The sequence below is a fragment of the Diplodia seriata genome, assembly GCF_021436955.1.
Source record: "Diplodia seriata strain FDS-637 chromosome Unknown scaffold_3, whole genome shotgun sequence".
In the NCBI taxonomy this organism is placed as follows: domain Eukaryota; kingdom Fungi; phylum Ascomycota; class Dothideomycetes; order Botryosphaeriales; family Botryosphaeriaceae; genus Diplodia; species Diplodia seriata.
This window is the reverse complement of record NW_027117310.1, coordinates 1678489-1693777: the sequence shown is the minus strand read 5'-3', so window position 1 is coordinate 1693777 and position 15289 is coordinate 1678489. Positions and strand designations below refer to the sequence as shown.

General features: G+C 55.6%; 1 protein-coding gene across 1 annotated transcript; it reads left to right on the top strand.

Moving 5' to 3' along the window:
• Positions 1-5279: 5279 nt before the first annotated feature.
• On the top strand, positions 5280-14003 carry SLS55_003229 (uncharacterized protein; the record flags this gene model as incomplete). Its single annotated transcript, XM_066774707.1, has 4 exons — positions 5280-5389; positions 5933-10597; positions 10651-10664; positions 11695-14003. 4 exons carry the CDS (start codon positions 5280-5282, stop codon positions 14001-14003), a joined length of 7098 nt encoding a protein of 2365 aa, XP_066634826.1.
• Positions 14004-15289: the final 1286 nt, after the last annotated feature.

Sequence of the window (15289 nt, the reverse complement as noted above, 5' to 3'; positions counted from 1 at the left end):
TCCGCTCTACGGCTACCGGCACCATACTACCAACTAACTCAGTTGGTTCTGTTACGGGCTTGCCGTTCAGTGCGATCATTGTCTACGTGCCCACGGCGCCTGTGAACCTTCCAACCGTCACTTCTACGAGCGGAAACGTTTTGTTCACCACAACTACTGCCGTGGCTGTACCGGGTTCTATTCTCGGCGCTCCTCCTTCGCTGATCTCAGAAGTTGTCGTGTTCGTTCCGAACTCCGGCCCCGGCAGCCTGCCAACCCTCACTTCTACGAGCGGGAGCGTTCCGTTCACCACAACGTCTGCCGTTACAATACCAGCTCTCATTCCTGGCGCTCCGCCTTCGGTAATCTCAGCTGTCGTTGTTGTTGTTCCGACTCTGGGCGCTCTCGGTTTGCCGACGGTCACGTCTACGAGTGGAAGCGTCCCTTACACCACGACATCTCTCGTCACTGTACCACCTCTGCTTCCCGGCGCTCCTTCTTCAGTGTACTCAGAAGTCGTGGTGTTCGTTCCAACGTCCGGTCCTGCCGGTCTACCGACTGTTTTCTCTACCAGTGGCAACGTTGCTTTCACTACAACCGCTCTTGCAAGCTCGGTGGGCCCCGACGGGATTCCTACGCCTTACACTCAGGCTGTTGTATTCGTTCCGACGTCTGTCCCCGCCAGCCTACCAACGGTCACCTCTACGAGTGGCAACGTTCTCTTCACCACAACGGCTCCTGCAAGTTCCATCGGCCCTAACGGAGTTGCCACGCTATACACCCAGGTTGTTGTGTTCGTTCCGACGTCCAACCCTGTCAACCTACCGACGGTCACCTCTACAAGTGGCAGCATTCTTTTCACCACAACAGCTCCTGGAAGTTCCATCGGCCCTAACGGAGTTGTCACGCCATACACCCGGGTTGTTGTGTTCGTCCCGACGTCTGCCCCTGTTAGCTTGCCGACGGTTACCTCTACAAGTGGCAACATCCTATTTACTACAACTACCCTCGCAAGCTCCGTGGGCCCCAACGGGGTCCCCACGTCTTACACCCAGGTTGTTGTTTTCCAGCCGACGTCTGCTAATTCACCGACGGTCACCTCCATAAGCGGCAGTGTATCTTTTACTACAACGGCACTTGCAAGCTCTATGGGTCCTAATGGCATTCCTACGCCTTTTACCCAAGTCGTTGTATTTCAACCGACGTCTGCTGGTCTACGAACGATTACTTCTACGAGCGGGAACGTTCTTTTCACTACGACTGCTCTTGGGAGTTCGGTGGGTCTAGATGGCATAGCTTCGCCCTTTACGCAGGTTGTCGTCTTCCAACCGACACCTGCTGGCTTACCCACGGTTACTTCTACAAGTGGGAACATTCCTTTCACTACGACTGCTCTCGGGAGCTCTGTAGGCGCCAACGGAATTGCTACACCCATTACGCAGGTTGTCGTCTTCCAACCGACCTCCGCCGTACTGAACCCTCCCGCTAGCCTGCCAACGATAACCTCCACAAGTGGTAGTGTTCTTTTCACTTCAACTGCCCTTGTGTCTGCTACGCTTCCTGGTGGTGTGGTCGTTCCTTATACTCAGGTTGTCGTCTTCCAGCCGACGTCCGCTGCTCCGAGCCTCCCTACCAACCTGCCAATGATAACCTCCACAAGTGGTAGTGTTCTTTTCACTTCAACGGCCCTTGTATCCGCTACGCTTGCTGGTGGAGTTGTCGTTCCTTATACTCAGCTTGTTGTTTTCCAACCGACATCCGCTGCTCTGAGCTTGCCTACCAGCCTGCCAACGATCACTTCCACGAGTGGCGGCATTGTTCTCACCACAACGGCTCTTGGAACCTCTATGGGTCCTGGTGGTGTTCCTCTGCCTTTCACTCAGATTGTTGTCATCCAACCGACCTCTGCCCTTACAAGCTCTGGAATTCCGAGCCCTTCTGCGGCTAGCATCCCAACCGTCACCTCCACGAGCGGCAGCGTTCCATTCACCACAACGGTAGTTGGAGCCTCCCTGGGTCCTGACAGGGTCCCTACGATTTTTACTCAGGTCGTGGTTTTCCAGCCAACGGTTGGCGCAGCCGCCGGTATCCCGACCATCACTTCCACGAGCGGTAGTGTTCCGTTCACTACAACGGTCGTTGCCGCCTCTACGGGTCCTACTGGTATTGTTCCTTACACACAGGTGGTTGTCTTCCAGCCAACATCTGGCCCAGCGGTTAGTATACCAACCGTTACATCTATGAGCGGTAGCATTTCGTTCACCACAACGGTTATTTCAGCCTCTACTGGGCCTGGTGGTGTTTCTCCTTACACTCAGGTTGTGGTTTTCCAACCCACCGCAATCCCAACGGCCAGTATCCCAACCGTCACATCTACAAGCGGTAGCGTTTCGTTCACTACCACCGTCGTTGGCGTCACTCAGTCCAACGGACTTGCTGCTCCCTTCACTCAGGTCGTCGTCTTTCAACCCACTAGCCCAGCGGCCAACGTTCCAACCATCACGTCTACGAGCGGTAGCGTCCTTTTCACCACAACCCTAGGCAGTTCTGTGGGTCCTAACGGGCTTCCTACGCCTTTCACCCAAGTAGTGGTCTTCCAACCTACTAGCCCAGCGGCCATCATTCCAACTGTTACGTCCACAAGCGGTAGTGTCCTTTTCACGACGACCCTTAGCAGTTTGATGGGTCCTAACGGACTTCCCACGCCTTTCACTCAGGTAGTGGTCTTCCAACCCAGTAGCCCAGCGACCAGCATTCCAACTGTTACGTCCACGAGCGGTAGCATTTCTTTCACCACAACTCTTGCCAGCTCTCTGGGTCCTGACGGGATTCCTACGCCTTTTACCCAAGTCATAGTTTTCCAGCCGACCTCTGGCCTCCCAAGCGGCCCTGCAGTTAGCCTCTCAACTATCACATCCACGAGCGGCAGCGTACCGTTTACAACCACGGTCGTTAGCATACCTCCTGCTGTTCTGGGGATACCCAGTCGTCCAACTACTCAGGTTATTGTCTTCGTACCGACCTCTGGAATCTTAAGTGGGGCAAACATTCCGACCGTCACTTCCACGAGCGGCAGCGTCTCGCTTACTTCCACTGTTGTTGGCACGTCATCTATACTCGGCGTACCTGTCCCGTTCACTCAGGTTGTGGTTTTCCAACCGACCTCGAGCATTCCAAGTGGGCCAACCCTTCCTGCCGTTACTTCCACGAGCGGAAGCGTGTCATTTACGAGCACGGTCGTGGGAACTTCTTCTATACTCGGCGTACCTGTCCCGTTCACTCAGGTTGTGGTTTTCCAACCGACTTCGGGCATTCCAAATGGACCAAACCTACCTGCCGTTACTTCCACAAGTGGAAGCGTGTTATTTACGAGCACGTTCGCTGGAGTCTCTTCTATACTCGGCGTACCTGTCCCATTCACTCAACTGGTTGTATTTGTGCCGACCTCTGGACTCCCGAGCGGGCCCAACGTTCCAACCGTCACTTCTACGAGTGGAAGCTTGCCGTTCACAACCACCATGGTTGGTAACACTGGGCCTCCTGGCGGTCCCAGTGCCCCTTTCACTCAGGTCGTTGTTTTCCAACCAACATCTGGTCTACCAAGCGCTTCTGGGGTCGTCAGCCTGCCAACCGTCACTTCTACGAGCGGCAGCGTGCCGTTTACATCCACTGTCGTTGGCACGGTCGGGCTTCCTGGTGGCGGCCCTGGCATTCCGTTCACCCAAATTGTGGTCTTCCAACCAACATCTGGTCTTCCAAGCGCTCCCGGAACCAACCTCCCAACCGTCACTTCTACAAGCGGCAGCGTGCCGTTCACATCCACCGTCGTTGGCACCGCCGGGCTTCCTGGAGGCCCTGGCATCCCCTTCACCCAAGTTGTGGTCTTCCAGCCGACATCTGGTCTTCCAAGCGCTCCTGGGACGAGCCTCCCAACTGTCACTTCGACGAGCGGAAGCTTGCCATTCACGTCCACTGTTGTTGGCGGCAGTCCTGGAAACCCGTTTACCCAGGTTGTTGTTTTCCAACCGACGTCGGGCCTTCCCGGCGCTCCCGGTACCAGCCTCCCGACTGTCACTTCGACAAGCGGAAGCTTGCTATTCACGTCCACCATCGTTGGCGGCAGTCCTGAAAACCCATTAACCCAGGTTGTCATCTTCCAACCAACGTCGGGTCTTCCAAGCGCCCCCGGGCCCAGTCTCCCAACCATCACCTCCACGAGTGGAAACTTGCCGTTTACGACTACCATTGTCGGTGTCACCCAGTCGAGTGTGTCTCCCTTCGATCCCAGTCCGTTCACTCAGGTTGTGGTTTTCGAGCCGACGTCCGGTGCAGCGGCCTCTTCCGCCCAGGCTCCGGTCAGTCTCCCAACCTTTACCTATACCAGCGGCAACACTTTACTCACAAGGACGGTGGCTACGTCTATCGGTGGAACTGTCACTGCTGCAATTGAAGTCTATGTTCCTGCGGGCCCAATCATCCCGACCCGCCTACCTTCCAACCTGGCATCATTGCAAAGTAGCCTTTCCACAATCACTTCAACTTCTGGTAGCGTGCCTTACACCATGACCACCCTGGTACCCTCCTCTGAAGTTGCCCCTGGTGTGGTTCAAAGCGCATATAGTCAAGTCGTGGTATTCGTGCCTACCTCTGCGCCTATGTCTGCATCCCTCCCGACGATCACTCAGCCAGGCACGGCATCCACGCCCATCACTGCCACGACTCTCTTCCAGCCCTCTGGATTCCCTCCGCCTCCGCCGTACAGCGCGATTGTGGTCTATCAGCCAACGTCTGTCTTATCTGCCAACCTTCCGACCATTAATCTGCCGACCACGGGGCCCACGGCTGTGACCGCCACAACTCTCTACCAGCCCCCTGGCTTCCCTTTGGTGTCGGCTTACAGCGCCATCGTAATCTATCAGCCAACTTCCGCATCACTTTCCGCTTCGGCTGCGAGCCTTCCGACTGTTACTTTGCCAGGCACGGCGTCCACGCCCATCACTGCCACTACTGTCATCCAGCCCTCTGGATTCCCTCCGCCTCCGCCTTATAGCGCGATTGTGGTTTACCAGCCAACCTCTGCTTCACCCGCCAGCCTTCCAACTGTAACCTTGCCCGGCTCTGCTTCAGTGCCTGTTACTTCAACCGGCCTATTCACACCTACTGCCGCCCCTGGATTCCCTCAGCCGTCGCCATACAGTGCAGTCTTCGTCTACCAGCCGGGCCCCGCTTCATCTCCCAGCCTTCCAACTGTAACTCTGCCAGGGTCTGCGTCGGTACCTGTTACTTCAACCGGTTTGTTCATGCCTACTGCCGCCCCTGGATTCCCTCAGCCGTCGCCATACAGTGCGGTCTTCGTCTACCAGCCGGGCTCTGCTTCATCTCTTAGCCTTCCGACTGTAACTTTGCCAGGGTATGCGTCGGTGCCTGTTACCTCAACCGGCCTGTTCACGCCTACTGCTGCTGCCCCTGGATTCCCTCAGCCTTCACCCTACAGCGCGGTTGTGATCTATCAACCAAGCTCCGCTTTGTCCAACCTTCCAACTGTGACTTTGCCGGGGTCTGCGTCTGTCCCGATCACCTCAACCGGTCTGTTTACGCCTACCGCTGCTCCAGGATCTCCTCAGCTACCCCCATATAGTGCAGTCGTCATTTACCAACCAGGCTCCGCTTCGTCCAGCCTTCCAATTGTGACCTTGCCCGGTTCAGCGTCTTTTACTGTCACCTCAACGGGTCTGATTACGCCTACTGCCGCTCTCGGCGCCCCTGTGCCACCCCCTTACAGTGCGATCGTGGTCTTCCAGCCGTCTAGTGTCTCTTCCAGCCTCCCAACTGTGACTTTACCTGGCCCAGCGTCTATCCCTGTCACCTCAACTGGTTTGATCACGCCGACCGCCGCTCCCGGTGTCCCTGTGCCACCCCCGTACAGTGCAATCGTAGTATTCCAGCCGTCCAGTGCGTCTCCCATAGGTCCTGTTACCACCACTGTCACCTCTGACAGCCTTCCCGTCTTCACGACGACGGTAGCCACGTCGAACCCAAGCATCAACAACGGCCTACCATACACGCAAGTGGTTATCCAGGTTCCTACGCCGAGCGGCCCCATCGCCACCACAACCGTCACTTCGGGCAGCCTTCCAGTCTTCACGACGACGGTAGCCACGTCGAACCCAAGCATCAACAACGGCCTACCATACACGCAGGTGGTCATCCAGGTTCCTACGCCGAGCGGCCCCATTGCCACGACCACCGTCACTTCGGGCAGCCTTCCAGTCTTCACGACGACTGTGGTCACCTCCAACCCCGGTATCAACAATGGCCTGCCATATACCCAGGTGGTTGTTCAGGTTCCTACGCCGCCCGGTCCTATTACTACCACCGTCACGTCGGGTAGTCTTCCGATTTTCACGACGACAGTGGCCTTGTCCAATCCCGGTATTAACAATGGCATACCGTATACCCAGGTAATTATTCAGGTTCCTACGCCGCCAGGACCTGTCACTGTCACGCAAACATCTGGAGACGTGCCATTTACGACTACCTTTGCTACCCAGAATCCTTCTCTCAACGGCGGTACTCCATACACTGAGGTTTTGATCAACGTGCCTACGCCTTTTGGCCCCGTTACTACTACGCGGACATCTGGAAACGTGCCTTTTACGACCACTTTGGTTACCCAAGATCCTTCTTTCAATGGCGGGCTTCCATTTACGGAAGTCTTGGTAAACGTGCCTATTCCTTTCGGACCCGTCACCTCTACGCAGACCTCGGGATCCACTCCGTTTACTACCACCTTGGTTACTCAGAACCCATCAATCAATGGCGGTCTACAATATACGGAGGTCTTAGTAAATGTGCCGATTCCCTTTGGCACCGTCACCTCTTTCCAGACCTCAGGACCAACTGCTTTTACTACCACGTTTGTCTCTCAAAATCCATCGGTAAATGGGGGCCAACCGTTCACTGGGGTCTTGGTGAATGTTCCTGCACCATTTGGTCCAGTTACCTCCACACAGACGTCGGGTTCTACTCCGTTTACTACCACGTTCATCTCTCAAAACCCGTCGATCAATGGGGGTCAACCATTCACGGAGGTCTTGGTAAACATTCCTACGCCATTTGGTCCACTCACAAGCACACAAACGTCTGGACTTTCGGCCTTTACCACTACCATTCTGACCGTGGATCCCGCTATCAACAACGGTAATCCATTCACAAAGGTAGTAGTTAATGTCCCAACGCCGTACATCGCCACAACCACCCAGACCTCAGGTTTCGCGCCTTTTACCACCACGTTCACTACCCAGAACCCGTCAGTCAATGGGGGGCTGCCGTACACGGAGGTCCTGGTCAATGTCCCTACTCCGTACGCGGCCACAACCACGCAGACTTCCGGTACCCTGCCATTTACGACATCTTTTGTTACTTCCAACCCCACGGTCAACGGCGGGCAGCCTTATACCCAAGTTCTCGTGAACGTACCCATCCCCTTCGGCTTCACTGCAACGCAAACGTCGGGTACCCTAACCTTTACTACGTCGTTCGTCACCTCCAATACCGCGTTCAATGGAGGACTACCGTTTACCGAAGTCCTCGTGAACGTGCCAACACCGTTCGCATTCACGACAACGCAAACTTCGGGTGCTGCGGCCTTTACCACGTCTTTCGTTACCTCAAACCCCGGCGTTAACGGAGGACTGCCGTTTACTGAAGTTCTGGTGAACGTGCCAACGCCTTTTGCGCTTACTACGACGCAAACGTCGGGCTCTGTTCCTTTCACCACGTCGTTCGTCACCACAAATCCTGGCGTAAATAACAACCAGCCATACACAGAGGTCCTTGTGAATGTGCCAACACCATTTGCACTTACTACGACACAAACATCGGGTTCCCTTCCTTTCACAACGACGTTCGTCACCGCCGGTCTGGGTGTGAACAACAACCAGCAGTACACGGAAGTCCTTGTAAACGTGCCGACCCCATTCGGCCCGCTAACTACAACCCAAACCTCCGGTATATCGCCGTTTACCTCGACAACTGTAACGTCTGATCCCGCAGGCTTGATCAACGGCGGTCAACTATACACTCAGGTTGTGATTAATGTTCCCACGCCTTTCGGTCCAGTCACGACCACGCAAACATCCGGTTCCCTGCCTTTTACAACCACGGTTCTTGCATCTGATCTCGCAGGCTTGATCAACGGTGGCCGGCCCTACACTCAGGTTGTGGTCAACGTTCCCACACCTTTCGGTCCAGTTACCACAACTCAAACGTCGGGCTCCCTGCCCTTTACATCGACGATTGTTACGTCCGACCCTGCTGGAAGTATCAATGGGGGGCGAACTTACACTGCGGTGTTAGTAAACGTTCCCACGCCGTTTGGTCCACTCACCACGACGCAAACGTCCGGATTCCTGCCCTTCACATCGACAATTGTTACGTCTGATCCTGCTGGAAGTATCAATGGCGGGAGACCTTACACCGAGGTATTGGTGAACGTACCAACTCCGTTCGGCCAGGTTACCACCACGCAGACCTCGGGTTTCGTGCCCTTTACCTCCACGATCGTCACCCAGGATCCTGCTGGTAGCATCAACGGAGGCCAACCCTACACTGCAGTTCTCGTTAATGTACCAACTCCGTTTGGCCCGACCACCGTTACGCAGACTTCCGGTTTCTCGGCGTTTACGTCCTCGATCGTCACCCGGGATCCTGCTGGTAGCATCAACGGGGGCCAGCCCTACACTGCAGTTCTCGTTAATGTACCAACTCCGTTTGGCCCGACCACCATTACCCAGACTTCTGGTGTCTCGGCGTTCACGACAACCGTCGTTACCAGGGATCCGTTTGGCCTCATCAACGGCGGACAGCCGTACACTGGGGTCCTGGTCAATGTTCCAGCTCCGTTTGGGCCAACCACCGTTACTCAGACTTCTGGTACCTCGGCATTCACGACCACATTCGTTACCTCCGATCCGATTAGCAGTGTTAACGGTGGCCGGCCGTATACTGAGGTCCTCGTTAATGTTCCAACTCCATTTGGACCAACCACCATCACGCAGACATCTGGTCTCTCGGCATTCACAACCACATTCGTTACTTCCGATCCGTTTAGCAGTGTTAATGGTGGCCGGCCGTATACTGAGGTCCTAGTCAACGTTCCAACCAGCGCTCCCTTTGGCCCAATTACTGTCACGCAGACTTCTGGTCTTTCGGCGTTCACGACAACACTCGTTACTTCCGATCCGATCGGCAACGTCAATGGTGGGCGTCCTTACACTGAGGTCCTCGTCAATGTGCCAACTGGCACTCCCTTTGGTCCAATCACTGTCACGCAGACTTCGGGTCTTTCAGCGTTCACAACAACGGCGGTTACTTCCGATCCACTTGGTGGAATTAACCGCGGCCAGCCTTATACCCAGGTCCTCATTAACGTGCCGACGCCTTTCGGTCCCATTACAACGCTTCAAACATCGGGCGATGTTGCTTTCACATCCACGGTGCTGACGTCGGACCCTGCCATTAATGGAGGCCAGCCGTTCAGCGAGGTTGTCATCAACTTCCCGACCCCGACGCCGTTCGGTCCTATCACGACTACAATTACGACAGGCTCAACAAGCTCCACCACCACGGGCTTGGCGTCCGATCCGGCCCTCAACAATGGTCTTCCCTTTACGGAAGTCATTGTCTACGCCCCTACTCGCGGCGGGCTCATTACTGGAGGAGGCCTCACCAGGCTTGCCTCTACTCAGGGTCAACCCATCACAACTACGCAGTACTCTGGCTCTTTGCCCTTCACGACAACCGTTGCCACGGTCGTTAACGGAAGCCCTGTCACTGAAGTCATCGTCAATCTTCCTACCAGCGCTTTCACGACTACACAGTACTCCGGCTCTGTGTCATTCACAACAACCATTGCCACAACCATCAACGGAAGCCCTGTTAATGAAGTCCTTGTCAACCTTCCTACCACCGCACCTAGCCCGAGTCCCGCTTTTACGACCACTCAATACTCTGGTTCTGTGCCCTTCACGGCCACGGTTGCCACTGTCGTTAACGGAAGCCCTGTTACAGCTGTCGTCGTCAACATTCCCACGACTGCGCCCGCTGGCCAGGTATTTACGATTACACAGACATCCGGATCGTCAGCGTACACGACGACTGTGCCAACTGTTATCAATGGAAGCCCGGCTACTGCTGTCGTCGTCAACCTTCCTACCACTGCACCCGCTGGTCAGGTGTTTACAATTACACAGACATCCGGATCTTCAGCGTACACGACTACTGTGCCAACTGCTATCAATGGAAACTCGGCTACTGCAGTCGTGATAAACGTTCCCACCCCGACGCCCATTGGCCAGGTTTTCACGACTACACAAACATCCGGATCTTCGGCATACACAACGACCGTGCCAACGGTTATTAACGGAAGTCCGGCTACTGCAGTTGTGGTCAACGTTCCCACTCCTACGCCCTCTGGTCAGGTGTTTACAACTACGCAGACGTCTGGGCCTTCGGCATACACCTCGACAGTCCCTACGATCATCAATGGAAGCCCAGCTACTGCAATAGTGATCAATATGCCTACTGATCGCATCTACACAACAACACGCACCTCTGGGTCATTGGCATTTACTACGAGTCGAACTACGCTCTGGACTAATGGAAACACAGTCACTCAAGTCCTGGTGAATGTCCCTACTTCCGCCACTGAGGTCGTAATCAGCGCCCCCACCAGCTCTGACCATCCCTACACGACGACACGCACTTCCGGGTCGTTGGCATTTACTACAAGTCGAACTACGCTCTGGACTAATGGCAACACGGTCACTCAAGTCTTAGTGAACGTCCCTACTTCCTCCACTGAGGTCGTAATCAGCGCCCCCACCAGCTCTGACCATCCATACACGACGACACGCACCTCGGGATCGGTGGCGTTCACTACGAGTCGAACTACGCTCTGGACTAACGGCAACACGGTCACTCAAGTCTTGGTGAACGTCCCTACTTCTGCCGGTACACTTTCAACCACTTTCCGCGCATCATCCAGCATATCAGGCGCCGTCTGCTTGCCCACCGCAGCTGACCCCAGCACGCCGAACTGCCTTTCTTCTCTTCCAGATGCATGTCAAGCCTCTTCCAGCAGTAGCAACATCTTCAGCAACATAGTCGGAACCATCGACCACACTGCCTGTCGGGCTGCCCTCGGAACATTTGGCACCGTTCAAGCTGCCGAGTGCTTTGTCTCAGGGACACTTTCCTCGCTTCTGGGCAACAACAACGATTTCACCTCGTGTCTGTACAACAATTTGCCTACGTGCAACAATTGTTCGCCTCAGTTCCCGCCCGCTTGTTCCGCTCTCGCAAGCCTCTCAGGTAGCCTGGTGGGAAGCGCTGCGTTGACAGCATGCCAGGCCGCAATTGGCGTGTACAGCACAGGAATCTCGGCTACATGTTTCGTGTCCAATCTACTCAGCCAGGGCGGTTCCGCGGTCCATGATTGTTTGCAAGACCAACTCGCCGTCTGCGACGTGTCGGGTGCAACGCCAACAGCCATCGTCGCGGCAACCACGACGACGGCCTGTGGTACTGCAACGGCGACAACTTGCGTCACCGCTCTTCCGACTGCTTGCAATTTCGGTACCTCTACTAGCCTTTTAGGCGACCTCTTCTCCACGGCGGATATAGCTTTGTGCAAGAGTGCTTTGGGAGTACTAGGAACTGCTGTTGCGCCAACCTGCTTCTTGAGCAACCTATTGAGCTCCTTCACCGCCCAGGACTTCAGAGCCTGCCTTTGGGGCAACCTTGGAACCTGCCGTGGCTGCACGAACGCTCTACCCACCGCTTGCACGGGTCTCAGCGGCTCCGGTATTCCTAGTCTTGTCGGGCTGGCGGCCTGTCAGGCAGCTCTCGGTGTGAACGGACAGTTGAACGCCGTGAGCTGTTTCGCGAACAATTTATTGAGCGGCAACAGTCTACTGTCATGTATTCAAGGCAGCGGCCTGATCTGTTCTGGGAGCACGGGGCTGCCTACGCACTACCAAACCGGCGGCGCGTCCGCATACACAAGCACCATCACCTCATACACCACGAATCCTGGGATTTTTGGCTTCGGCGGAACCACGTCGCCTGTTTCCACTTACGTTCTCGTCAACTCTCCCACTGGGGGCGCACTTGTTCCCGGTGTGAACACCAATCTTGCTGGCAACAACTACCCGAGGTACACGCAAACCTCGGGCGCCGTCGGATACACGAGCACCCTGTACACCGATCCTCCAGGGACCCTCGGCGCCGCCACGTATGTCGTCGTCAACGTCCCGTCTGTTACCTACCCTACTATCACTGTGACATCCGGTAATGCTGCTTACACGAGCACCTTGTACACTGATCCCCCTGGTACCGCATTGGCCGGCACTTATGTGGTGGTCAACGTGCCAACGCAGGCCTACTCGACTTTCACACAGACATCCGGTAATGCTGCCTACACGAGCACTCTCTACACTGACCCCCCTGGTACCGCATTGGCCGGTACTTATGTGGTGGTCAACGTGCCATCCTACCCGACAATCACGAACCACGCTGGCTCAGTTGCTTACACCTCGACTCTCTACACCGATCCGTCGGGTACGCTTCCCGCAGCGACCTACGTGGTTGTGAACCTCCCAGGGTATCCTACCATCACCGTGACGAGTGGGAATGTTCCTTACACCACGACGGTGGCAACCGACCCAGCGGGCACTCTACCCAGCGGGACTTATGCCGTTGTCGTGGTTCCTACAGCAGGGTTGACCATCACCAGGACGTCGGGAAGTGCGTCCCTTACAACAGTATCACCAACCACGGTGGGCGGCACGAGCAGCAACGTGGCAGTCGTCGTCAGGCCTACCCAGCCCGCATTCAAGGTTTCAGTGACGGACTTTAGCAGTAACTTCTACGGGTACTTGCACTTGTTGGACGGTGTCTTCAGTGGAACAACGTCGGCACACGGATGCGGTCTCACACAGTCCTACTCCGATGCCTCGCTCTTCTACATCGACCCTTCCAATCAGAAGCTCACTTGCCAGAGCGGCTCCTCGATACCGCTCGGCTCCTGCCAGCGCTCCGGCTCGTCCAATGCGCCCTTCCTCTTCGATACCCCGACCGCCAGTGGCAATGTCGACATCGACACGACCTTCTGGGACGACCAAACGCTGCACGTCACCAACGCTGCCAACGGGCAGTACTTGGCAGCCCTTTGCTCCAGTGTACTCTACCTTGTTGGCACCATTCCATCGGGCTGCCAGCAAGTCGTCCTCACCCCATGCTACAATTCGGTCAGCTTTACAACACGCACTATCACAAGCGGCACCGGCGTGGTAGCGACACGTACCCAAGCCCCCGCCGGCACCGCCGTCACAGGTGTCGGCACAGTCAATGTCGTCGTGCCGGCATCCTGCTCGGCATCGCCAGGGCTGCAGTACATCGTCCGCCCGAACCCAGCCTCGCGCGGCTCGACAACAACGGACCCGTACTACTCCAACTTCAACCCGAACGTGTACAACAACCCGCAATCGTCGCCGTACAGCACCATCAACTTCTCGGGCATCACCGACGAGATCAACCTCGGCATCCCGTCCACCCAGTCGAGCAACGCCGTCGTCTACGGTGTCGCGGGCCGCAACGTCGCGTACACGGCCTTCATCTACCGCGGTTACTTCCTGCCCAATACTACCGGTTCGTACACCTTCACACTGGCAAACCCCGACGACGTCGGCTACCTCTGGGTCGGTACGAAGGCCGTCTCGTCCTGGTCGGCGGCCAACGCCGACGCCATGGCGGGTCTGAACACGGACCCCGACAGCGTTACCGTGTCGCTCACGGCGGGGACGTACGTGCCGTTCCGCATGATTTTCGCCGACGGCACGGGCGCCCTCAGCTGGCAGCTGAAGACGACGGAACCCAACGGCCGCACGTACACGGACACGTATGGCATGTTCCGGCCGCCCTCGTGCGGTCCGGACCTTTGGACGACATCAACCTCATCATGAGGACTGTGAAGGCTTGGCTGTACACGACACAATTCACACAGGAATGGCGTTTTCTCCCTTGGTCTCTCTCGCTCGCCTTCTCTATCCTCGCCATCTGACTTTATGAAGAAGACCGCTTCGATGCCGGTCGCCTCATGTGGTTCTGTATTATTTTCTTTTGTTTTCTGGTTGCTTTTTCTCTCGTTTTTTGGCCTTTCTCGCATAATACAGACTTGCATCATGTCGTCCGCTCGTGTTACTGTTTGCTTGTAATAATCAAGGGTAGCTTCCCCATGTATCTCATAGGATTGGCAATAAAAGTGTCTCGTTCTTTAGAAAACTCGTCTACCGAAAGGTGCCTCCGTGATTGAAACGAAATTGGCCAACAGGGATCCAGGCTTCTCTAGGGAGCACGGATCAATGAGGCGAATCAAGTGCACTCGTCCTGCCGATGATTTGGGCAACTATGATTGGTCGTGTGACACAAGGTGTTGCGAGATATTCGGCGAGGCTTGATGTCGTGGCTTGATGGGGAGGCAGGTTTAACCGGACGGGCGGGCGGGCGGAAGTGGGCTTTTAAAGTTCTGACGCGAAAAGGTAGGAACAGGAAGTTGGTCCCACACACGCAGCATTGGTCCAGTCATGCTCAAGGCAGCGTGTCTAGGTGCTTTACTACCTTTGTGCAGTCGATATCACGCATTTCTTTCTATGAAACAGCAAAGGCGCTCCAGGTAAAGTCTGAATGCAAGACTGATAACCCATCCTGCCAACTACGGATCTGGAGTTAAGGCAAGTTCAAATCCGCTTTGCGGGGCGATCATGTATCGGCCATCGGATATAGCGCTTTCCTGGCCAGTAAGAATCAAGCCAAAGCAGAATATCAGACATGTGGGGAGAAAGCGACACCACCATGCCCCACTATTGTTGTTCAGTCCCGTTCACTGTCGCGTCCCCTGTCCACTGAAGCACTCACAGGCTTCGGCAGTCTTTTCCCTCCAACGAACTACTGCCCAAGGATCGCAATGACGTCGCGCTAAAGTCCAGGATTGGCATTCGTCCAATGAGGGAAGCCACTTCGGCAAGCTCGGCTGCTTCCCGTGCCATTAGCCCGGCGCATAACAGTCCAGCTTGGGAATTATTGAAACACCGCCGACGAAAAGAGGCTTACGAACGTGGCTTGTCAGGCGTTTCACGATATGCGGACCGACGCGCGAGGGCAAGATGGCATGTCTGTGACAAATTTAGACAAGAGAAACCCGGATGTCTCCGCAAGTCCAACATCTGATGTTATTTACGTCGTTGCGATA